General features: G+C 40.0%; 1 protein-coding gene across 1 annotated transcript in view; it reads left to right on the forward strand.

The window, feature by feature from the left end:
* Positions 1-25,315, forward strand: part of Fshr (follicle stimulating hormone receptor) — a 184,097-nt gene that overhangs the window by 111,344 nt on the left and 47,438 nt on the right. The window contains exon 3 of the mRNA XM_034514244.2: positions 23,119-23,193. Within this exon, the coding sequence (XP_034370135.1) occupies positions 23,119-23,193 (75 nt within the window). The remainder of the gene's footprint in view (positions 1-23,118; positions 23,194-25,315) is intronic.

Here is a 25,315-nt window from a genome sequence, read left to right on the forward strand (position 1 = left end):
GTCAACTCTGCTTTCCATGATGCTCAGACCCCAGCTGTGTCTCATAGCCTCCAGTTGAGGCAAACTTCCTCTTCTCACATAGCTTTCCCCTCACGTTAGCTGAAAATAACCATCCTGCTCCAACGTTCAGTAGTATAGGGGCTTTTCAGGTGTTCAGCAGTCTCTATAAATTGGCTAAGTTTTAGAAGCTATGTTTAGTGCTTCCCATAACTTCAGTTAACTCAGTCATTCTGGATTTCTGATGGGTTAAAGACCTATAGTCTCATAGCCAATCCTGGCTATTTACTTTGAGAGAAAAGATCTGAGTAGATGGTTTTCAGCTGACATTCATTCTAAAGCCAAAAAAGCCAGGATCAAAAGTAAGTGTTTTAGTTAGAAGAGACAAAAGACAGAGGTTCTGGTTAGTCAACAAAATGATGGACTGGGTATTAGGACTATCTTGTACCTCACTGGTACAATTAGGAATAAGTATGCTTTAATTGTAATTTGAGAGAAAAGTTTTACTTTAACAGGAAGAGTGATATGTAGAAGGAGCTAAGTGGGAAGGAGTATTGAGAGGAAGAGATGGAGTAAGGAGAGAAGATGAAGGAGAGGAGAAGCTAGGTGATGAGAGAGAGAAAGAGAGAGGGGCATGGAGGCAGATGTTCACATGTTTCCACCAGTCAAAGATAGTTTTTATATCTAGGTTGGGTATTGTGTTACGCTTCTGATTGAGCATTACCTACCTTATAAGTCCTTTGATTAACATTTAAAAAAATTGTATAAAAGCAAAAAGGAAAGGGGGAATGGGACAGGGGTTTTCTAAGGAGAGGAAAGGGGTAAAGGGGATGGCATCTTAAATGTAAATAAAATATTAAATTAAAAAAAAAGAAAAGAACCATCCTGCACTTGCCTCGTTATCAACCACCCTCCTGCTGCCATCTATCTTCCCGTTCAGATTGATGCTTTCCCATCTTTAGTTTATGAAGCACTTGAGGAAGAGCCTCCTGTTGGCAGATTATAAACTGTTGCTCCTTATTCCGAGCCCCTCCGTGTCCCCTTTGCCCGCGAAAAAGACACGTGAGGCGGTTTTCGGGTGGTTACTACAGCGAGGCTTTACTTCTTGTATAAGCAGAAGCAGAAAGACCCAAAGCCCGGAAAAGGCACTGCTTAAATACACCCTAGAGTGACATGTTCACTTCTGATTGGCTGTTCACTCATTACCCATAATACGCCCCGGGATGGGCAGTGACTTTGGCGCGCTTTTTGCCTTTTGCACCTGGGCAGTCAGTTGTTTACTTGTGGAGACATGGGATGTCAGCGCCATCTTGCAATGGCGGAATGTATCACCGCTAACCGCGGCTTCCTACATCTCACCCTGTTTAAATTATTAATATGGAACAGCCTTTTGCCTATCAAGCGTGGCACCAACTCAGTGAGGGAAAGCAGAGGCCTGATCCCCTGTGCAAAATGAGATATTGTAATGGGTTTACTTCCCATACCCATCTCGATGCCTTTTGACAGGGAAAGGGAGCCTCCACCCTGGGGCGCCACCAGGGGAGATTTCTTGGCATCAAACCTTTGTGCAATCAGGCATACTTTCGGGAAATCTATCCACACTCGTGGAACATTCCCTGTCGAGTACCCACTCGCAACACCTCTAGATATTCAGGTACCACAGTTATTCAGGCAAGGGCTGGCTGGACTTAGACCTCTCATCGACCCAGTGCAATGGGCTGAACCCTTGGGGTGCATCAACTGAGGATCTCAGTCATCAGCTACTTTCTTAGCCTAGATAGCCAAATTTCAGGGGGAGATGCTTGCTCAAGGCTATGAGTGCTTGGGCGATAGCGACCTTGTCACGTTTTTGTTGGGCTCTGAGCTTACAAACCAACCATCATGAACACTAATCCACAACATAGGGCTGCATCAAACAGGCCTATCCCCACCCTTTAAGAAAGAAGGAAAAAGCAGAGGTAGGCCAAGAAGTAAAATTGCCAGGGGCAACGGGGTCCACTCGTGTTCCATTAAGGCTCGAAATCCGGATCTGCAATTGCTGCTGCATCTGGTCCAGCTCCCTAGTCCACTTCCCTTTTAAATAAGCAGAAAGATTATGCTTTGAATAAATGTATCATTCATAAATCTCAGAGGTGTAATACATAGATGTGGGGTTGCTGACACGCAGCTCATTTGAACCACATCCGTGAGCTGCTCCACATGGGCTTGGAGCAAATCAACTCTCTGATTGACCAACAGAATGTCTGATGTCAGGTAAGCATCCACTTTCTGTAGAATGGTCAAAGCCTGAGAGGTCTTTTCTGAGATTTGATTAACAACAGTAGCTGCTGTAACTTGATTAACCATGCCTGTGCTGGCTGTCACAGCTGCAGCTGCAGAGATGGTAATAGCAGTGATAATGGCTGCAGTAATGCCAAAGTCTCTTTTATGTCTCAGTAATGATGTAGTAGGGAAAGTTTCAGGATCAGCTTCTACTGGGATGGGCACAAAGGTAGGCACGTGCACAACCAAGGCTAGGTCTAGTGATCCATTCCAGCATTGTGCTAAAAGGCATGTAACATTCTTACAATCCAAGATATCAGAATTATTCTGAAAGTTGGATAACATAAAGAAAAATGGGGGGGTCTACACACACCGACACCGGTTGTGCAGATGCATTCCTAAACACCTTGTTAATTTTAATGTTATTCAAATGGCTAGAGATATTAGATCGTGTAAGCTGAAACATTTTGTACTTCATGAAATATACCATTCAACAAGACAAAGGCAGATACACCTTTTTTAACATTCCGAACAGTGGCTACAACACATAATTTAATTGTGTTGAAGCAGGGTAAACTCAAGAAAATACACATATGATTTAATTACATATACTGTCTTCTCAATAGATGAGGCATCTGTAAATATAGTAAATATAGCAAACATCTTTTCTGTGGTCTGTATGCATAGTAAATTTTAGGAAAATATAAAAGCATGTATAGAGAAAAACTGTAACATATGATTATCAAATTTGTCTAAAATGTTTGTCATGTAATAGGCCAAATTTAATAATTCAATAACCAATTTAATTGCTATTTGGAATAAAGGAATAAACCTTTTATCCAAAATGTTTTTAGGATTTTATCATATAATCTTGTATAAATCCACATTAATGGTTTCTTTTATCAAAGGGCTGCTGTGGAAATATGAGTAGTAACAACACAAACAGCTAACAATTTATCAGAGTCCATATAATTTATCTGTTGATAACTAACAGCTTACTTTATTTTCAGCAAAGCTATCTATCTTTTATTAGTTAATTGTCAAGGGGAATTAGGACTTGCATCCCTTTGAAAATATCAAACAGAGGTTTAAATCCCCCTATGGTAAGCTTAAGATGAGGTTTTAGCCAATTAATATCTCTAAACAACTTTTAAAAATCACTAAGAGCAAATCAAGATTAAAAGTAAACCATTTTCTTTTTGCATGTACACTCACAAGCCAGAAGATGGCTTTAGATCCCCACCACAAATGGTTGTGAGCCACCATGTGGTTGCTGGGAGTTCAGCTTTTATATTTTAAAAGTCTAGCTTTTAATGGCTGAGCCATCTCTCTAGCCCCAACTATCTATTTTTATTAGAATTTTCTGTGTCACAATCTGATTAGGATATAACTGAGGTCTCAAATATTGAAAGACACTACCTTTGAATCCTTTCTGGAGCAACAAGTAGTCCAAAAATGTTTTTAAAGCTCATTATATTGGAGCAATGGCTTGCAGAAAAAACTTCTTTAGAGAAATCCACTAATAAAGTATAACACAATGAATAATATACACTAAAAGATTTAACCTCTTAATTTTTTGTATTAAAGCAACAACAATATTTATATATATATAATGTAAAACAATTAACCATTTTCTGAAGCAATTATTTCTAACAAATATCGCTTCATGGGCTCTTAAAAATTATGAATAAATTTACTAACTGTAAACCTCTCACCTTTACCAGAAATGTAAAGGGATGGCATAAAAACATCTTTTATATCTATAATAATTCTATAAGCATTTACTGAAATGGCAGCTGGAGTAGGCAAGTTAGGCTGTATAAATCTTAAATTTGAACTTTATTTTGGATTAATTTAATAACCAATCTTTTTTAGTCCAATGAATATATCGGATAAAAGCCAACCTTATTCTCTAATAATTGTTACATATATTAGAGGAATCCAAAGCATCTCATTTTTAACAACTTTGAATATAAAGAAATTAAAACACTTTGAACAATATTTTATCAGCAGGTACAGTTATACTCATGGAGGGAAATAGGCATAATTTTAATGTCTCCAGCATAATCATAACTTTTAGCCCACAGACTGTTGTAAAGTCTTTGGGTCTTAGATTTATCCCTCTTCTCACAAGAAACAATGAAGACAAGAGACAAATTCAGGTAAGCACATTTCTAGGGCCTGGTCTAAAGACCCAGAACCAAAGGAATGCTTGGCACCTGGGCTTCTTTAGTTCAGTCTGCATTGTCTTAATTCAAATGTAAATGCGCTTAACCTCCCTCTGCCTGCTCTCTGAGGCTTGGCTAGGCCAAATTGTGCAGTTTTGATTTTAACTTTAAACCTTAAATTTAAACTGTAAACCTTAAAAGACACGTGTTGTATCTTTTCTCTATAAACATAGGCAAATCAAAAATTTTCAAACTCTTCGTTGAACTACCAACTGTAGCCAATGGAATATTGGCATTTTAACTATGTTTTTAAGCCTCTTTTGTAATATTAGAGTATAACCATATTTTTGAGAAACAAAACCAATCTTTAACGATGTAAGCAATCTATTTTCTCTAAAATCAACACCAAGTAGATTACCTTTATGCTATAAAGTTTTGCTGCCACAAAACCAAGTGTAAAATTTAATGGAAAACTTGTAGCATTGTATAACTCAGGCTGCTGGCGGGTACGCCGTGACGGCAACCAAGTAACACTCAATAGCTGTAAACAACGGCAGCACTGCAGAATTTGAATGTACTGGCATGGGAACAGGCCAAGATCTAACTATGGCCCATAGTGGTATACTTATCCCCAAATCGAACATCAGTATCAGGAGAATCAGAGCCATAATCTTGCAATCTAGCTTCATTCTTCACAATCTGCACCAGCCTCGTAGGGACCCAAGTTGGATTGTCTTCACCTGTGGAATAAGCACAAATAGCTCCCCTCCCCGGGCCACAACAGGCTCTCAGCCAATCTTGTAGCCTCTTGTTCCTACGAGGGACAATGCCTGCAGGGCATTCAGCTGTGGCATTTTCAAAGATCATCTGTTCTATCATTGGCATTGCTTGCTCTGGTTCCCCAAAGATTCTGCCATAAAGGAGGGTCCTTTTGTCCTCCACTCTCTCTCCACCAGCTGGTGGAGGGTCCTTAAACTTAACAGGCTCTGCAGTAGCCCTTGTTTCTTTTGAGTACTCTTTTCTTTCTCCAGGCTCTTTGGCCTGATCCCAGGCTCTTTGGCCTGATCTGTTTCTCCGGGCTCTTTGGCCTGATGCCGGCTAACACGCTCTGGTTCTGATAGCCTGGAGCGGACTTCTCTTGAAACCTCTTGACTTGCCCTAATAGCTGTGCTGTGGGCTGGATCCTCACAACACAAATAAGCTAAAAGCGAAAACAACAAAAACAAGAGGCCAACTACTGTAGCAGCGGCAATGGGTGAATATCCGCTCGCAACGAAGGCTTCCACCCCAAGCATACCTCTCAGAGACATACCTCGATCCTGTAGTCTTTTAACTCGCCCCAAAACTTGGGGGGTCTCCGCTGCGCCTTGAAATTCCCGAGTTTTCGGCACCAGATGTTCCGACCCCCTCCGTGTCCCCGCGAAAAAGACACGTGAGGCGGTTTTCGGGTGGTTACTACAGCGAGGCTTTACTTCTTGTATAAACAGAAGCAGAAAGACCCAAAGCCCAGAAAAGGCACTGCTTAAATACACCCTAGAGTGACTTGTTCACTTCTGATTGGCTGTTCACTCATTACCCATAATACGCCCCAGGATGGGCAGTGACTTTGGCGCGCTTTTTTGCCTTTTGCACCTGCGCAGTCAGTTGTTTACTTGTGGAGACATGGGATGTCAGCGCCATCTTGCAATGGCAGAATGTATCACCGCTAACCGCGGCTTCCTACAGCTCCTGTAAGAAGTATCTTAGGTTACCAGACAGCCAGCAGTAAAGCAACCATATACTATTTCCAAAAGTTTCCCATTCCTCACTGCACATTGGCAACACACTTTAAACACGGTAGGGCTTACCCCATCGCTGACCTTGTCTGATCATATTGATTGTCAGCAATTGCAGTCTAATTGGAAAGCACGTTGCTATGGTAATTCCTGTGTCTTATGTCTTACATTTAAAGACACAATGATCCTAAGATGGAGGAAAGGGATTGCTTGTGCTTGGTGACAGAGAAAAACATAATTAGATATGCAAATTATAAAACTAATGTATTTAAATGGATTCTGAAATCTAAATCGGGATTTGATATAATAAATTGGCCCCACAATTTCAACCAAAAGTACAGTTGTTCTGAGCGTATTAATTCCCCTCCCCCAAACACTTACCTTTTTTTTAGGGAAAGGAAAAGGAACAAGATTGGTCTGTTATCTTGGTTACGATAAGGTGCTAAAGTCATGGATTGATTCTGTAGAGGCTCTTTATTGTATGGGGGCAATTGTTGTCTTTAGGATGGGGGTGTAGTTCATTAGTGGAGTGCTTGAGTAGCATGCTCAAAGACCTGGGTTCAATTTATAGTACTGTGTAAACCAGACATGATTATGTAATCCCAGAACTTAGCAGGTAAAGTCAGGAGAAAAAGCAGTGAAAGCTCACTCATAGTTCCATAGCAAGTGGAAGTCAGTCAGCCCTGTCTAGAAATAAATAAACAGACAAAAGGCAGAGTGGACTGGAGATACCGTTCAACTGCTAAGAGCACATGTTGCTCTTCAGAGGAGCATAGTTCAGTTCCCAACAGCCATGTCAGGGAGCTTATAGCTGCATGTAACTCCAGCTCCAGAGGATCTGGTGCTCTCCTCTGGCCTGTGTGGGCATCCACCATTCATACACATAAACTCCAATACATATGCTCATGTAAAAATAATCAAAATAAACCTTTTAAAAGAGAGGAAAGCTAACACTACTTGTGACCCCTAATAAATATTACAACACTTTTCAACTTTTATTAAACGAACTGTTTAGAGTGAGAACATGTGGCACTTGTCATTTTGGATTATTTCACTTAACACAATGTTTTATGGCTAAATAGTAGTCTATGGTGCATATACATAAAGATTGTTATCATTTTTTGGCTATTGTAAGTAGTATTTCAATAATTATAGGACCCAAAATATTTCTTCAACATACTAACCTCATTCTCTTTGTATGTATACCTGATTGTGGGATGACTGGATCACAAAGATTTAATTTTAGCATTCTTTTCCATAGCAGCTTCACTTAGAACCAGGATGCTCTTTTCTGTATTCACACCAGCACTCAGTGTCTTTTTAAAAAATATTTATTCTCAATGTTGAGATGTAATCAGGCCGCTGTGGCTTCGTTTGCATTTCCATGATGATCAGTGGTACTAATATTCCTTTATTTAAATTTGGCCACCTATATGTCTTCCTTTGACAACTATCTGTGTATAATAAAGAAGTGTTTTATCTTTATCTAAAAAAATAACAGAGGAAAGAACAAAAGAAAGAATGAAGGAAAGAAAGAAGACAAACTATCCTATGAACAAGTAGAGTGAGTCAAGTTAAAACCAGGCACACAGGGAGTCTGAGACCCTGGGGTATAGCACTGTGCCTGAGAGAAAACCAGCCTGGAGTTGGAGAGCTAACTGAGCCTCCTTCCTTTTTTAATTAGCTGGGAAAACCAGTTGGCCTTCATGTTGTCTGCCAGGCTTCTTAGGTAAATTAACAATATAACCATCTTTCTGTCATTCCTTTAGTCGACCAACCATCAGTGAGTGAGGGCCACTAATCAGGCATACAGCAGGAAGCAATCTCTGCTCGCAGTGCAGTGCAAAATATATCGTCACTTCCTTTGGGATTCAAAGCTTCCTGAAGTCAGAAACCACTCTCTGTGTACGTCCAAAGAAAGACAAAGGAATTTCAGGTTTGGCATCAAAACTTCTGAATCATTGTTCCTCCTTATTCCCTCAACATTCACATAGAGCAAGTCTGAGAAGTCTGAGCTGGGCTGCCAGGGACAAGAGGAGTGAGATACGTGGTACAGTGGCAGTCAGACCTACAATCTCAGTGAGTGACTGCTGGTGTCATTGTGACAAACTATTTTGATAAAGACATAAGCAGTACCCTAGGAAGCTGAGAAAATAGATGTCTTAATTCTGGGTGATTAAAGAACTTTCCCTAGAAATTACTTGAAGAGATGTCTCAGAGTGAGCCTGAGATTTCCTCTTTGTGGAACTGCTCAAAAATAGAGAGAAAGTCTATTCTTACTACACATAATTCATGACCAAAGGGCTTCAAAGGACCCTTTTGAAGACAGCACCAAGCCCTCTAGGGGCCAAATTACCACTCTACACACATAGTCATAGAATGCCTGCTATACAGCTCCATCCTACAAATACAACAAAGTCACCCAGGAGAGCTGGCTCTAGAGTAGACTCCTATAATTATGACAAAATTACCCAGGGCTGAGGCTGGAGAGATGGCTTAGTATTTAAGAAAGAATTTTTGCTCTCTTGCAGAGGACCTGAGTTTAGTTCGCAGCACCCATGTCAGACAGGCCACAAGTTCCTGTAACTCAAACTCCATGGGGATCTGACACTTCTGGGCTCTGCATACATCTACTTACATACACATGTCTTTTTTTTCCCCAACACACACACAGAGAGAGAGAGAGAGAGAGAGAGAGAGAGAGAGAGAGAGAGAGAGAGAGAGAGAGAAAGAGATATGCACACACACAAGCATGACTATGCCTACATGAAAACCAAACTGACCTTCTGTGTTTCTGAAGGATCAAAAGGACAACTTGAACAACAGCATTACATAAGCATTCCAAGTGGTCAAGTGACACTCCTTCACTGTGACTCATAAAAGAAGCACTTTCATGCCAACTGTAAGAGTTAATGAGGTAGAAAATGGAAGGGCATAAAATATAGATAATTATGAATTACAGAGGATTGAAGAGGAGTGAAGTCAGTTAGGGAAGTGGGGGTTGTAACAGGTATGGCATAGAAGGAAAAACAGTACCACAAGCCTGAAACTAATAAGGAAGTGTTTGAGGTGCGTGAGGTGAGAGTCGTGGGCAGGATAGCCCTTAGTAATTATCACATACATGCAAGCACACACTTAAGCACATACATTTGCACACTTATACTTCTGGTTAAGAGGAAATCCAACACTGGAAAACTCACTAAGCTGACAATAAAACACGCACTTTCTTTGAGAGAGTCTGTCTTAGGTCTCATCTAGCCCAGGGCTGCTGCTGAGACCCTGGTGCTGCACTTTCCTGGGTCTGCCCCAGGAGAGCTCTCAAGAGAAGAGCTGTGAGCCTATGAGAAGGCTGCTTCCTGGACGCCTTCCTTGCCTCAGCCCATTAGAAATAGAAGTTGGCTGTCATGGAGAACTGCCCATGATGTGGCTGACTGCCTTTTAATAACAGAAATAATTAAAATCACAAAATTCTGAGGCTAGAAGAGACCCTAGAGATTATTTGAATCAACAGTGTTGTTTTATAGATGAGGAGCAGAGGCCCGGGAATATAACAGATTTGACTCCAGGAAGGTGGTTAATTAGTGGCAAAGTCAAGAGGAGAACCCAGGTCTCCTGACTCTGTGAAGTAATGAAAATGACAGGAAGCAGTGTGACCTCTGCACATGCAGAGTGTCTTGTTCAGTGCTAGCCATGCATTATTCATGTGATCGTCAATAGCCCGGCCCAGCCAATAAAATGGATTAAAGATACAAGCACTGAGAGACAGAAGACCTTTGCAACACTTCACAGATGAAAATGGACTTTAGGCAGCTCCAATGACTTGTCACAGTGAGGACCCTCTGCTCACCCATTTGTTGGACAGACCTTGCTTCCTGCAGCCCTGCATCTTCTGGATTTTAGACAGCTAGGGACTCAGGTCTCTTAACCTAAACACCCTTCTGGTCTGAGCACCACTGAATTTAGTAGTCTCTGATTTTTTAATAGTAGTTTGGCTGGCAGGCAGTTTTGTTGTTGCTTTGCTTTGCTTTTGCATGAAATAACTGAAAAAGGAAAAAAAAATCCAACAGCTTCTTTGTGATTCAATGAGCAGCAAACACTTCCTGCCTGTGTTCATGTAAGTGGCCAGGCAACTCATTCACAAGCGGTAAATACTCACTCAGGGTGAGTGGCTTCTGGATAAATGAGGTCAAATATAAATTTAGTCCAGAGGATTTTGTCATTGTTCATTTTCTTCTAAATGGCCAAAGAGTCTGCTTATCAACCAGCTAGTAAGAATGTATTCAACACCACTGGGTATATTCATGCTTCTCCCGATGATAGATGCCAAACTCTCCCCCAACCCTTAGGTTGGGTAGATGGCAACAAGAAGCATCAAAATGTCAAGGGCTTCTTACCACATGATCTAAGGTGCACATTGTCACTCATATATGACTACAAACTAGACAAGTACAAGCCATCACAGCCACTTAGTGAGATTGCCTATGTTGGACATGTAGTACAGTGTTTACTATGCAGCCAATGTCTAATAAAGGCTAATTACTATCATCAGCAGCACCATTGCTCCAGAAGCCTGGGATACACAGCTCAAGCTTAGAAGTATTGAGCCTGAAGACAGCTTTGTGCAATCCTGTGTGTCTGGCTACTCCAATCTCCCATTCCCACCACCAACATTAGCCTCGGATAAAGCTGAGAAGTCATCGTAGCACCAAGTGATCTAGTCAATGTCTCTTTTCTTTTTGTTCTGCACAGAGTCACCTCATTTACTGCCTTGATTTCTCATCACTAACAACACAATGGATTCCTGTTTAAACAAATTCTGACAGGCACACACTGTAATACAATAATTGTTCACCCTTGCTAGTTTCTGGATGTAATCTGATTCTACCTGGAGAAAGCCTAGCTCCTAGTTTAAGCTCATTTATTTTCCCCAAACAACAATTTCGTGCATGGCTTTGAGAAACAGATATCACCCACACTCCTGTTTGAAGTGGACAGCCATTCAGTGTACCAGTGTCCACTCCACTTGTTACTCTGCTGTTGCTGGGAGGCTATAAAACCAAAGGACAAACAAATATTCTTAAAGCCAAATAAGAAGTCTGTATTGCCAGCCTATGGCTACATGTGGAAAATTGCCCAAACCATACAGCTCAAGCCTCACCATTCTTTTTTTTTATATTGAATATTTTATTACATTTCAGATGATATCCCTTTTCCCCATTTCCCCCACCCACAAACCCCCTATCCCATCTCCGTTCCTCCTGCTTCTATGAGGATGTGCCCCCACCCACTCTCACCTCTCTGCCCTCAGATTCTCCCACACTGAGGCATCCAGCCTTCACAGAACCAAGGGCTTTATCTCCCACCTATGCCCGACAAGGCCATCCTCTCCTACATATACAGCTGGAGTCATGGGGTCCCTCCCTCTGGGCTCCCTCTTGGTGGTTTAGACCTTGGGAGCTCTGGTTGGTTGGTATTGCTGCTCTCCCCATAAGGCTGCAAACACCTTCAGCTCCTTCAATTTTCTCTATAACTTCTCCTTTGGGAACCCCATGATCAGTTCAATGGTTAGCTGTGAGCATCTGCCTCTGTATATGTCAGGTTCTGTCAGACCTCTAAAAAGACAGCAATATTAAGCTCCTCTCCACCTGCACTTCCCATGCTCCACTATTTTCCTTGGAGCCTTATTTATAATATCCAGAACCTGGAAAGAACCCAGATGTCCTTCAACAGAGGAATAGATACAGAAAATATGGTACATTTACACAATGGAGCACTACTCAGCTATTAAAAACAATGAACTCATGAAATTCTTAGGCAAATAGATGGAACTAGAAAATATCATCCTGAGTGAGGTAACCCAATCACAAAAGAACACACAAGGTATGTACTCACTGATAAGTGGATATTAGCTCAAAAGCTCACAATACACAAGATACAACTTATAGACCACATGAAGCTCATGAACAAGGAAGACTGAAGTATGGGTGCTTTGGTCCTTCTTAGAAGGAGTAACAAAATACTCATGGGAACAAATATGGAGATAAAGTGTGGGATAAAAACTGAAGGAGGAGCCGTCTGGAGACTGCCTCACCTGGGTATCCATCCCATGTGTAGTCATTCTTTGTCTTTCATGAACAAACCACATCCTGGTTGATACACTTCAGTTGGTAAGAACAGTTGGCAAGAATTTAAAGTATAGAAGCCAAAAGCAAGGTGAGTACACTTAGGGGCCTTCCTGGACTCTGGAACTATGTACTAGGTCTTTGAAGGATTAGGTTTTTGTTCCAGTTTTTGGCAGGTCTTGAGGCTACATGCTGATTCTAAGTTCAGTCATGCTAATGTGTGGGTGTCTGTTACACTGTCATACTTATTTTATACCTAATTTTGAGTCTACTCCAACTTCTTACATCAATCAAATGGGCACATTATGTTTGTTTGAAAACAGTTACACATGAGTTCTATAAAATCACTCCTGAGTTAGCACAGACTGTTAAGACCTGGCTGAAGAAAATAGCAAAAAGCCATAATAAGGATAATAAAGGTAGGAAATGGGGTTGGGGACAAGAAATAACAAAAAAGCAATAGAAAGGATTTAAGGTCTTATTAAATATTAAATGACAATGAGGCGAGGTCATTAGTGACCTTAGGACTAAGGCTTGAATTGGTCCAATGGGCCAGTCAATGGGACTGTTAGCTTGGGGTTAGGATTGAGGTGGAAAGACAGTGGCGGCAGGGGGAAAATCCTGCACCAGACTACTTGTTAGAACAAGTAGTTCACAGAAAAAAAAAAGGTATAACATGCCATGAGCAGCAGCAGGCATGGGGTCAAGGTGGTCCAAGATGGAAAACTATCCCAATAACATGTGATCCCTCAGCAAAGAGGCTGTACCTAGAGGAGTGTGAGGAGGAGCCAGACTAAGAGGACTTTTACTGGAAAAGATTGAGAGACCTCAAGTCATAGCCCAAGAAGTGCTAAGATTTAGAGAAAAAATGTGGTGGAAAAACGAACATTTGAGAGAACACTCATTACCAAAGACTGTGCTTGGCACTTGGCATCCCTCCCTCTCTTCCCTGGCTTGTGTTCTATGGACTTCACACTCTCTATTTTTTTAATACAGGTAACTTTTATCCAATTAAATTGCAGATTCCTGTGAGACAAAGGCTTTTTTTTTTTTTACTGTTTTATGTTTTATAATTGCATAAAAAATGTACTAAAAAAGCACTTATCGCATGAGTTGCTGCTTGGAACTTTGATTTATCTGTAGAGGGAACATTTACATGTGAACTTGCATATTGACTTGTCAGAACTCAGGAGCCATGCACCAGGGAGGAAGGGATGATATAGAGTTGTTTTATAGTCCCAAAACTGCTCTATTAGAGATTAAAATAACAATAACAAGATTTTCTGAAGTAGAACATTTTTAGACACTGGAAATGTGTCCCTCTAGTCTATGCTACCCTCTGAGGCTTCAGAGAGAAAGGATCCATATTCTCTGTTGACTGTATAAGTTAACTGGGCAATAAAGAGGAAGTCAGGTAACCTCTCTTTGTTTTTTCTTAAAAGACAACACCTACCTTCTGAGGCAGCTATGAGCTTCAAACACAGAAAAAATGCCGGGTACATAATAAACTCTTAATATATAGATTAACTGCTATGATTATGATTTTTCATCTCGTTCTTCCACTACAGGAGGAACGGTGAGGAATATATCAATACCTGTATGACCATATTAAAGATAAGATCCCAGTGGGTACAATTAAGCTGAGCCACTGAGGGTGATTGTATCTCTGTGTCCTTTTGGTGTGTTTTCAGAGCAACCTCAGCAAAAACTGGTCATGCCCATGATAAGGAAAGAATTCTGAAAAGGAAGGACTCATAGGCATACTAGGAAGCAAAGGCATTTGCCTGCTGTTATCCGAGGGGTCAGAGAAGCCTTTGGCTTCTAACTCACTCTAAAGGTGGCCTGCTGCACTTAAGCTGATCCTCTATCTAAAGAAACAGCATTTTTCTTTGATTATAACTCCAGGAGGGGTGACTATCCATGGAAAGTATCTTCTTGTCCCAATTGTCCTATCTATATTTTGCCAATAATACAGGTGGCCAGTCTTACTCTAGGAGTCATAAAGGAGCTTAAGATTAATACCATAGGTAAATGCTATAGCCTAGTTGAAGGCTGCAAATGACCTATAGAAGGAAATAGGAAATTTCTAGATTTCTCTGTGTAAGACCTCAAGAATTCCTAGGATACTTTCCAACAGCCACTCCCGAGCTCTGTGGTTGCCCAGGCCAGCATCTCCTGAATTTATTAGCCTAGATGAATTCAGTCTTAAACACCAAAAGGTGAGGAGGCATGTAGTCCAGTAGGCATAGTAATATTTGAATTTGCTTTCAAACAAAAATTTCCTGTCACACAGATGACTCAGTCCCTTAGGGAACCATGGAGGTGACTATTATCAACATGCACAGACTCTTGGTAACATTCCAGTAGTAACTGATTAGTCAGATGGAGTGGGTTCAAATCCTGCTCTCATGTTACAGCCGCTGAATCAACCTTAAGGATTCCAGACAGTGAATTTGAAGAGCTTTACAAACTTCTTTGGAAGACACTTTCATGAGTGTTTTTACTGACATTTTCTAGATTTACACCGCAAAGCACATTTCTAGAACTAAGAGAATAGACTAGATAAAAATACAGGAAATGGCAAGATGTGTGTACTATCATGATTATATGTAGCTGTATTTTCACTAAAATGTCTTCATATATACTACATCACAATTACAGGAAACATTACATAAGGATACTCACATGACAATGCTTCATATAATTTTAAAATATAATGCATATTGTATAACACTTATACTATACTCTTAGTACATGTAATATATATGTATGTGTATAATATATGGTTTTATGTCGTGTGGCATTTCATTGGGAAGCATGCAATATATGTTGTGTTTGTGTATGTGTTTTTTCTACACTCCTATAGAAATATGATTTGTAACTAAGTATATGAATATTATATACGTGTATATCTACTGCATTCTTATATATGGGGTATGTTGTATGTTCGTATGTCTAACTATATACACCATTATATTTAAATACAATCTACTGTTCTAGAAACCTATCTAGCAACCTAGATGAGTCTTAGCACATAAATCTAACTGGATTCTAGAAACCTGCTAAGTCCCAGGACCCAGATTATTTGTCTCTAAGTTCTTGTCTCCAATGTCAGCAACCAAAACACAGATGCTACTTGGTCAATATTTGCTGTAGAATTAGTTCTCCCTGTTTTAAAAATCCCACTCTGAGATTCTTCTGAACAAGGTGCTTCCCCTTGTGTTAATATACAATTTGATTTGGAAAGATTGTTTGATGTGTGTTTTCAAGAGCACAGCTTTATTGTTCAAAAGTGAAGTGGAAAAATCTTTCCTAATCCCTCAGAGCTAATTCACTCATTTAGCAAAGAGTTGGCTGGGAGCAGAACTACTTAGACAAAAGGCAATGGAGCTATGGAACACTCCTCTACAAGCTCTCTGAGAAGAGCAGGAAAATTCCTTATGTAAACTATGTAACTCATCTCTAGAATACAGATCCAATGTGATATCCAAGGTTCTAGATATTTATCTCTAGAATGCAGATCCAATGTGATATCCAATGTGAGGGGATCTATGATCCCCTAGGTTATAGAAAGGACAGATAATTAAATCTATTCTGATGGTAGTAAAAAATGAAATTTTATTCCAAATATTTTTATGTGATTGACTGCCCTAACATAGCCAATCAAGGAAAAGCAAACTACATAAATGAGAGACAAATACTCACTGAAGTGATCTGGGAGTAAATTTGAGGAATTCTTACCTGGAGATCATCTCCTATATTTAAAAAAGAAAGTGTTCTTTGTGTGTCCTAGTCTATTTAGTGTTGCTGAAAGAGAACACCTGACATAAATAGCAATAAAATATCAAATTAAAAAAATAAAAGGCCTGAATAGAGAGCCTCATGGTCTATACTTCTGAAGGCTTAGGTGCTGATGCTGGTGTCACAAATGCAATGTTCTTCAAAGCAAGACTGGCAACACCTACCGGGCTTCCCCCTGACATTCATACAGTAGGGATAAAAAGCATGATAGAATAATCCAATTATAACAGCCCAAGAGGTAAGGATTTTTAAAAAATCTGTATCACCCCCCCAAAAAAGTGTTTATAAACTATTTCAGCTTTGTAGAGTGAAAAATTATAAAGACCATTTTATGAAATATATATATAGGCTTTTTCTTTACCCTAAACCTGAGCAAAAGAATGCAAGTTCCAGAAAGTGGAACTGGATGTAAGATTTCAGGCTTTCACTGCCCCGGAGACACATTCCGGGTGGAGGGCATTATCCCTGAATCAGAGGACACTTGCTGGATTAACATTCCTCAAGCCTCAGGGTGGGGCTATGGCAAGTGAGAAATAGTTAACCTGAAATAGTTGGTAATGACAGGGTAGGGCACAGTGACATGGTAAAACTACATTTTTTAGAAGAATGAGTATGCAGAGTGATTTTCATGTGGCTCTAAATCATTTAGGGTAGGTTCCTCTGAAATGTTCCACTGTTCTTGGTTACCCCACCCCTTTGAGGTTTTCCCAGTGTTACAGCCTGCTGATGTTCAAAATTTGTAAAACAACCAATCATGTATAACCACTCGAAAATGTAACTGTTGAGAACTGCACTAGCCCACATTTGGGCGGCCAAAAATGTTGAGATCCTCTCCACTCCAAGCTTGGCGGCCACTGTTTCCTGGCCCAAACTGCCGCTCCGGTCTGCGGGTCAGGGTTCAGCAAGAGAGAGAGTGAGGATGGACTCGAAGAATGGAGACCAGACAGAGTGTGTTTCAATCCCCTTTATTCTTCAGTCTCTCTTCCTAGTCATACTACTTCTAGTTCCTAGTTGTACTCAATAATTTCTTCTGTCTGTCTCTGCCTTTTATATGTCTCACTTCTAAGCCATGCCTTTAGGTCATGCCTTTAAGTCATGCCCTTAGGTCTTGTCTCTAAATCTGATCTCTAAGTCACACCTTTAAGTCACACACCTTTAATCTCACACACCTTTAATCTCACACACCTTTAATCTCACACACCTTTAATCTCACACACCCAAGGAAAGACCTGGGTATCTAAAGCAAGATGTTATTAGAGTGTGCTCAGCTGTTGTAGGTTATTGTAATCCAAGTCTCATGTCAGGGTATATGGCTCAAGATGGCTGAAAAACTGATAGCCGCTTTCTGCTAAAAGTCGGCTCCCAACATGCAACCAATCATGTGTAACCATGCAAAAATTCCTTCCTTTCCCTACCCGATGCTATTAAAAAAAAAAAAAAAAAAAAAAAAAAAAAAAAAAAAAAAAGAACCCTCAGCTTGCTGGCCTTTTGTCAAAATTCTGTTCCTGCGTGTACAAGCAATTTTGACCTTGGCTAGCCAACTCTCCCCAATAAACCTCTGCTGATTGCATTCAGGTATGGTTTCTTGTGATTTTGGGGTGGTCATGATTTCCTGAGACTTGAGGAAGGATCTCCTGAATTTGGGTGTCTTCAGCTTGTCTGGTCCTTAAAATCTCATCCAACTTTCTGTAGTTGGAGCAATCCCACACTACTGTTGTGCCACTGCTTTGTTATTATCATTATTTCATTCTCTAATCTCCCACTCTGATCTCACTGAGTTTCTAGAAACTAGCTTATTCATCTCCCTCTACAATAGAGCATCTAGTGGTGATTCATTATACATTTATCACTCAGTATATGACTAGTGAGTAATGAAGAGAGGAGACTGAAGAGTTTGGTCTTATGTATGGCATCTGGTGAACTATAGCAGAGGGGAGATCTGTTCAAGGTTTTCCTTTGTACCTTTGTTGGTTTGGCACCTTGACCAAACCTAGCAAATGACTGTAAGTCTTATCTGTGGTTTAAGCCTTTGTCTCAGGTTTTGTTTTGTTTGTGGTGTTGTTTTACTAATCCACAAAACACAAGAAGAATTTGATTGTGTTTGTCTTGTTCTAAAGCAGCAGGATACCTTTGTCTATACTTCCCATTGTCCTGGATGCTATGTTTACACAATGAAGTTCTTGAATTGACAGAAAAGTCATAGCTGAATAAAAAAGTCTGGTGACTATAAGAGATTAGAAATCATTTCACTGAGAAGTAGGATGACATTAAAGGTTCTGTCTATGCACAAAACCCATGATATGTCAGTAAGATGACGGCAGGCCACAATAGACACGAGGATGTCCACGGGTTCCCAAAAGGACTTTATTGGCATGACAGATGATGGTTGAATCTGGGTGTGCACTCGCCCCCCCCCAACCCCCCCCCCCATGAAACTCAGGGCAAACCTGAGTTAAATAGGGAGAAAGAAAGGGGGAGGGTCTGGGGAAGAATGCTTAATTGGCTATGCCCTTTGGCCTTCAAGTATCTCATTAGAATGTAAATCTCTTGAGGCTGAAGCCTATAGTCATACCCTCTGCCTGTGCTCTTTAGGAGGGGCTGCATCCTATGTGACTGCAAGGCCCAGATCAAATGGAGATCATAGATCACATGTCAGGAGTTAGGAATCTGGGGGCATAGTGAGATTTGTACTGTCCCTACCCAGGCAATGGACACCTGCTGGGTCTCTGGCTATCTCAAACCAGTGCTCTACCAGAGACCAAATCATCCTTTCACAGTCCTACAGTGATATATAAAGAAAGGGGGAGTATGCTTGCATGTGGCATGGGTATGGGAGAGGCAGGACAAATTCTAGAGAAGAGATTACAGAACTCACTGCATTCCTCAGATGTCTGTTCTTCTCCCCAAGAGAGTGGTGTTCATGTTTAGTACTTTTAAAGGAAAAGGAGGTTTCAATGTTCCTAGTATAAACATTTTTTAAAAAAAAAAAAAGACTTATTTCACTTTTATTTATAGTACTCTTAATCTTGTGTATGCCTGTGTGTCTGTAGTTAAATAAGAGCATAGGATTACAAGTCTTGCAGAGGCTAGAACAAAGTAGTAAACCTCCAAGAACTGTAGTGTGAGAGGAAGGTGTGTGCTTTCTGGAATGGATGCAGGGAATCAAACTCCAGTCCTCTGCAAGAGCAGCAAGTGCTCTTGGCCACTTAGTCATTCTCGGCTTCTACGAAAGAGAATGCAAGGGAGTAACTGAACATTTGAACGTAGTTAGAGATCCGGCATAAATATTTAACCTATCCTAGAGTGATACTAGTGTATCTATGGCTGTGTGTATTCAGTCTTACCTGATCTTAGATTGAGCCTGGTTAGTACTTGAATATTACAATGTCATGAACATTCCCACTATCACAGCTTATATAAATTTACTAAAAGCTAACACTATTCATTTTTAGTTGAGTTACCACAGGTTTACAGAATAACAAAATGCCTGTGACTAAGGGGTAAAAGCCTCACTAATGCTGCAGCCATATGAACTGCAGGAAAGGAGATAATACAAAATCAAATGCTCACTGATAGATGTGGTTCTACTGTCTCAAGGTACATGTGCTGGAAATTTAGTTCCTGTGACATTCATAGTAAGAGATGATGTAACTGGAGAGAGCTTAGTAGGATATGATTAAGCTTCCTCGCCTCCAAAAATTAACTTTCTGCAGAGCTGTGCTTGTGGAAGCCATGTTCTGGAAAAGAATTATCAAATTATCTCGCCTACCTCCTCATTTTACAGTGGAGAATCCAAGGATCAGAGTGTCCCATGGCCTGAAAAAGCAGAAGAAAGTGGGCAAGACCCACTGATGGTGACAGATGGTTCTGCATATGGAACCAAAATGACAAATGGGAAAGAATGTCTGCATGTTTCATAAACAGTAAAGATACAGTAAATTATCACAGAAATAACTGGAGAGAAGGGGATTGAACTGGAAAGGGGCCTAGGAATTTCTTAAGCTCTCTAATATTGCACTCTGTCCTCTCTGCCCAACCCCATCTGACCAGAGACACACTCACCAGTCCCAATACTCTCTGGTCTCTAAAGTTGACACTAAGACATAGAAATTACTTACTGAAAGAATTAAGTCAGGAGTGTCTCTTAGCCAGCTTATGCTAATAATTTCCAGAGTATTTTTTTAAACAACATTAAAATATTCAGACATGAGTTTGGTTAATTAGACAAGTTCTGAAATTAGAATATCAGCAAAAGCATGATATTCAGCTGGTTGCAAAGCTGGAAATGATGCCAGAGGACATGGTCTCTCGTCCATCTCACTTAGATTTCAACTCTGTGCCTTATCTACTCCTTCCCTTCTTGCAGCACTCAATCCTTTACAAGTTCAAATGCATACCTTCTGGGCTATTGTTAAGTAAGAGTTTTTCACTTACAGACCCTCATTCATCAGCTTGTGACAAATGACGCTGCCACCCTAGGTCTACACAAACCTGAAGTCTCCATCCCTCTCTGAGACAGCTACCTTTAGCCAACTGCTCTAGTCTCTACCCTACAGATGTTCTCTAGAGCCATTTTAGAATTCTTCCTCTCAGTCCCAGGCCAAGCCAGCAGACAGCACTTCTACCTCAGCTTATTTGAATGCATGCTGTCTGTGAAGTTTCCTGAAACAGGCAACTGAAACATTAAAACTGCATGAGTTTTCCCAGGTGGCCTAATATGAGCTCACTTCATCTGGGAGACACTTCATAAACATTAAGCAACACTTTCTCCTCACAGGATGTGGCTTCTTCATGTCAGACTTCATTCTCTACATCCTTCAGATTTCTCCAGAGGAAGAAAAGCTAGGATCTGAACCATAGGGTTTTACGCTAACCTGTCATTTGTACCAAAGGCAAGCTTTACTTTACCGCTAGCATGAATGGGGGATAGGTTTTAATACACATTTATTTGTTAAAATAATTGTTTACAAAAATGAAACCAGATCCATGCCATCACACATAACAACCAATTCAAAAACATCAGCAATCTGAATGGAAGACCAAAAGCTTAGGAACTGCTACAGTAAAACATAGGTAAAACACATTGAGATATAGGATTCCAATAGCATAAGAACCATGCCCAAAACTGACTCCCAAAAGAATTGCTATAAAATTAGTAAGTTTCTTCACAACAAAAGAAACAATAGCCAGAGTAAAGAGACAGTGTAGACTGGGAGAAAATCTTTGCTACCTGTCCATCTGATATGAGTTTAATATGTAGAACCTAAAAGAACTAAAAAGGAACAACAGAAACAAACCTCCAGGCAATGAATGGACTAATCAACCAGATACTTCTCAAAGAAAAAAGTGCAAATAATTAATATTTTTAACGATTCAAAAATCCTAAACCATCATGGAAATTTAATATTCCATCTCACTCCAGTCCCAATCATTACTCTCAAAGAACAATTAACAAATTCTGACAAGGATGTGAAAGGCACAGAAACCTTATACATCATTAAGGATCATGTAAAATGGTGCCATCATATGGAAATTGGTATTTAGGTTTCTCAAAATAATTAAAAGTGGAACCACACTAAAAATAAAAATACAGTATGATCCAGTGATGCCACTTATTCCTGGAGTACACCTGAAGGATCCTACGTCAGCACTCAACAGAGATAGGCATATGTCCATCTTCATTGATGCAGTATTACAACAGCCAACCAAGGTCAAAAACCAGCTGAGAGTCCAACAATAGACAGACAGATAAAGATAATGTAATAAATATACTCAATGGAATTTTACTAGGTTGTAATAAAAAGTAAAATTATAGAATTCACCAGAAAATGGAGAGGAACTGAAGTTCATTGTGTCTAATGAAATAAACCAGACTCGGTGGGGAAAAGCATCATATGCTTTCTCTCATGTGTAGTATATAGATTAAATTTTTGTGTGTACATGCCTGTGTGTGTGTGTGCATATGTATGTGTTTATAGAACATGAAAGGACCAATGGAACCATGAGAGGAGAGAAGATGTCTACAAGGAACAGGAGTGAGGAGCAGGTGAGAGTGTCAGAATATATGTGCCATGAAAACAGAGTGTGGTCTGACTTGGCAGAGGAAAAAGACCTCTGAGAAAGGAGGTGGGGGTAGCTAAGGGCGGTGGGACTAGGGAAAGAATGATACACATGCATATATATACAGATATGTGTGTGTGTGTGTGTGTGTGTGTGTTTGTGTATCATATGATATCATATATCATACGGATCTAATGTTACAAATACCTCAAGCTGACATTTTGAAAATGCCATTGTTTTATTCTAACAAAAAATTTCAAAATAATTTTAAGAAAGGGAGCAAGAATGACCAGGGTGGATTTCTAGAGAGGGAAGAAGGAGCAAGAATGAACATTTACACTCTTAAACACCACAGATAGTTTAACAGAGAACATGGATCCAGAGTCAAGAACAGGTTTAATGAACCACAGCCCATGAACCAAAATTCAGCCCCATTTTAAAAAAAATAAATAAAGTTTTATTGGCAAACAATTCATTTTCTATAGTTTCATTGGAACTTCATTGTTTGTAGTAGTTTCAACACAGATCACTAAATAATCCACAAAAACAATAAATAACTAATTATTCACCAAGCCAATAGATACTATCTGAACCAGAGAAAGTTCTCTGACCCCTGTTCTGAGAAACTAAGTTTGATTTCATTAGTATATTACTCTAAATAAGTTTAAGTAAGTCTCCCTCCAGCTTTGGTTTTTACAGCTGAAGAACAGCTAATCTCTAAATGAACTACTACCCCGGATTTATTATCTCACTGTTCTGTAAACATTAGCATTAAGTGTATTAGTTTAGACTTATTGATACAGCTGACTTGAGGAAATGAAAGTAGTTTTGTGTCTTATAAATCATACTCCTAAGAGCAAGACTCTAATTGAGTTCTTTATAAGGTTTATGGGGAAAAGTGAACTAACCTGAATTATCTTTCTTTTGCTGCAGAGAGATCTCTCAGAATGACGTCTTGGAGGTAATAGAGGCAGATGTGTTCTCCAACCTACCCAAGTTGCATGAAATGTAAGCAACATGCCAGTGTGTGTGTGCATGTAAGTGTGCACATGTGTGTGTGTGCACACATGTGCACTCACGTACTCATGCGCTCCTGTAGCAGAGGATCGTGAATATTAAAAAGAGCCTTAAAGTTTGTTACATTCCTGGGACAGTCTGCTTTGACTCTTCTGTTCTCAGATTCATAAATCATCACTATGAAATAGCAGCGGCAGCCTAAAAGGGACTGTCATTTGTCTCTGGCTAGAGTTCCAGGTACCAGCCTCAAGATTAGCTTGGTTCTGTTTGCTGACTCTCTCGGTTGGTTTTCTTCTTGTTCTAGGTCACAGGCTCTAGAACTCCTGTCCTGTGACTGTGGGAAAACTCTTTCATCCTGTCATCTCATTTAATGTTACATCACAAAGGCCAAAATGGTTTCCACTCAGTGCAGTGGAATCTGGATACTGTTTCTGCATATATATAGCATGAGGGCTCAACTAAAACATGTGACCATCTAAGACCTCATTTTCTCATCTGCAAAACTAGAGTAAAATCCACACTCATAGAGTTGCTATGATGAATAAAAGACAAAATAAACACCAGTTAAATTTAGTATCAACCAGCATAAACCAATTACATTGCAATGGCCCTTGGTTGCTCTACTAGTGCAGTAGACAAACTTATGTTCTCTTGTTGAGATTCTAGTTGTATATGTATGCAGTACATAGATCTAATTCTATTTCACACCTGTCTCTAATTACCAGAAGACAACTTAAAGATTATTAGGATGTCAGAGCCATAGAGATTTTGAAGTCTATTGGCTCAAAAAGTTTTGAAATATAGTCTATTTATTACTACAAACCCAGGAAAATTTTTGGATGTTCAATAAAAAAGAAAGAAAAGGAAATTTGTGGTCAAGTAAGATTAGAAAACACTGAGTAAATAACAGGAAATATTTCATCATTCACCATAGAAAAACTTAGAAGATGTTTTATGCTGATACATTTGAGTCTCTAAAAGAAAGCAGTTTTACAGTTGTGTGTATATGTGTGTGTGTGAGAGAGAGAGACAGACAGACAGACAGACAGACAGACAGACAGACATTAAGGAGTTATTTAGAAATGGCACCTGCTGATTTCTATCTACTCATTCTTCCTCCTGCTCATACTCCCTTGTTTTCACTAATGTCCTGTTCCTATATTCTCTCTTCACCTGCCTTCATCTTGCCCTAGTTACAAAAAGAGACCTGATGGGGCCTCAGTGTCAACAAAGCATTTCAGAGAAATGAACCAAAGGCACAGTGTAATGCACTCCTTGATCCTATCCAGGGGGCAGTGAAGCTCATGGGACAGTTCTTGCATCTCCTGGCATGGGTCGGAATTCATTCTTATGCAACGCTGGCTGTGTTTAAATGATTAATTGCCTAGTACTTGGCTCTGGTTAGCTACAGGTTACTGTAACATAAAAGCTAATGAGACAGGAAGGAAATAATTAACAAGAGTATCTCTGCAAATACACATTGATCCAGTAAGATGAGAAAATGATAGGTTCTCTGCGGTAATCCAAATGTGAGCAGGCTCACTTTCAGACTATTGATTAGGACATAACATGGGTCAAAACCTCTGGGCAAAAGTCCCCATTTCCCATCTGCTGGGAGAAGCCACCTGGGTCTACAAAATGAGGGAGGGGGTAAACAGGGCCTCCTGCCAGATTCAATCAATAGGAATTTGGTACTTTAAGTCAGAGACAGAAGTTAGTTGCTTTTCTCCCAGACTACCAGGTTTTGTTTCTTTGCCAATTTATTTCTGTTATTCTAGTCCTTTTTGCTGCATCACCTATATCCCTTCCCTCCCTCTCTCATATTCTTTTCACCCTTTCTCTCTCATCAGAATGTTCTTTTCTTGTCTGCATATCATTCCCTATTTTAGTTCGCCATGTTAGTGTCATTTCCCCCTTCTTAGTTCACCTTGTTTCTGGGACATTGTTACTATTAAAGTCCTCAGTTTTTCCCATGCTTAAAAATGGACTAGAGGACAGGAACCAAGTGCTAAGTGTTACATCAGCAAAGTTGATGCTCAGTTTGCACAGATTTCTATAATAAGTGGTACTGCATTTGCTGAAATGATGCATGGATGGATGCATGGATGCATTT

The sequence above is a fragment of the Arvicanthis niloticus genome, chromosome 11 (assembly GCF_011762505.2).
Source record: "Arvicanthis niloticus isolate mArvNil1 chromosome 11, mArvNil1.pat.X, whole genome shotgun sequence".
In the NCBI taxonomy this organism is placed as follows: domain Eukaryota; kingdom Metazoa; phylum Chordata; class Mammalia; order Rodentia; family Muridae; genus Arvicanthis; species Arvicanthis niloticus.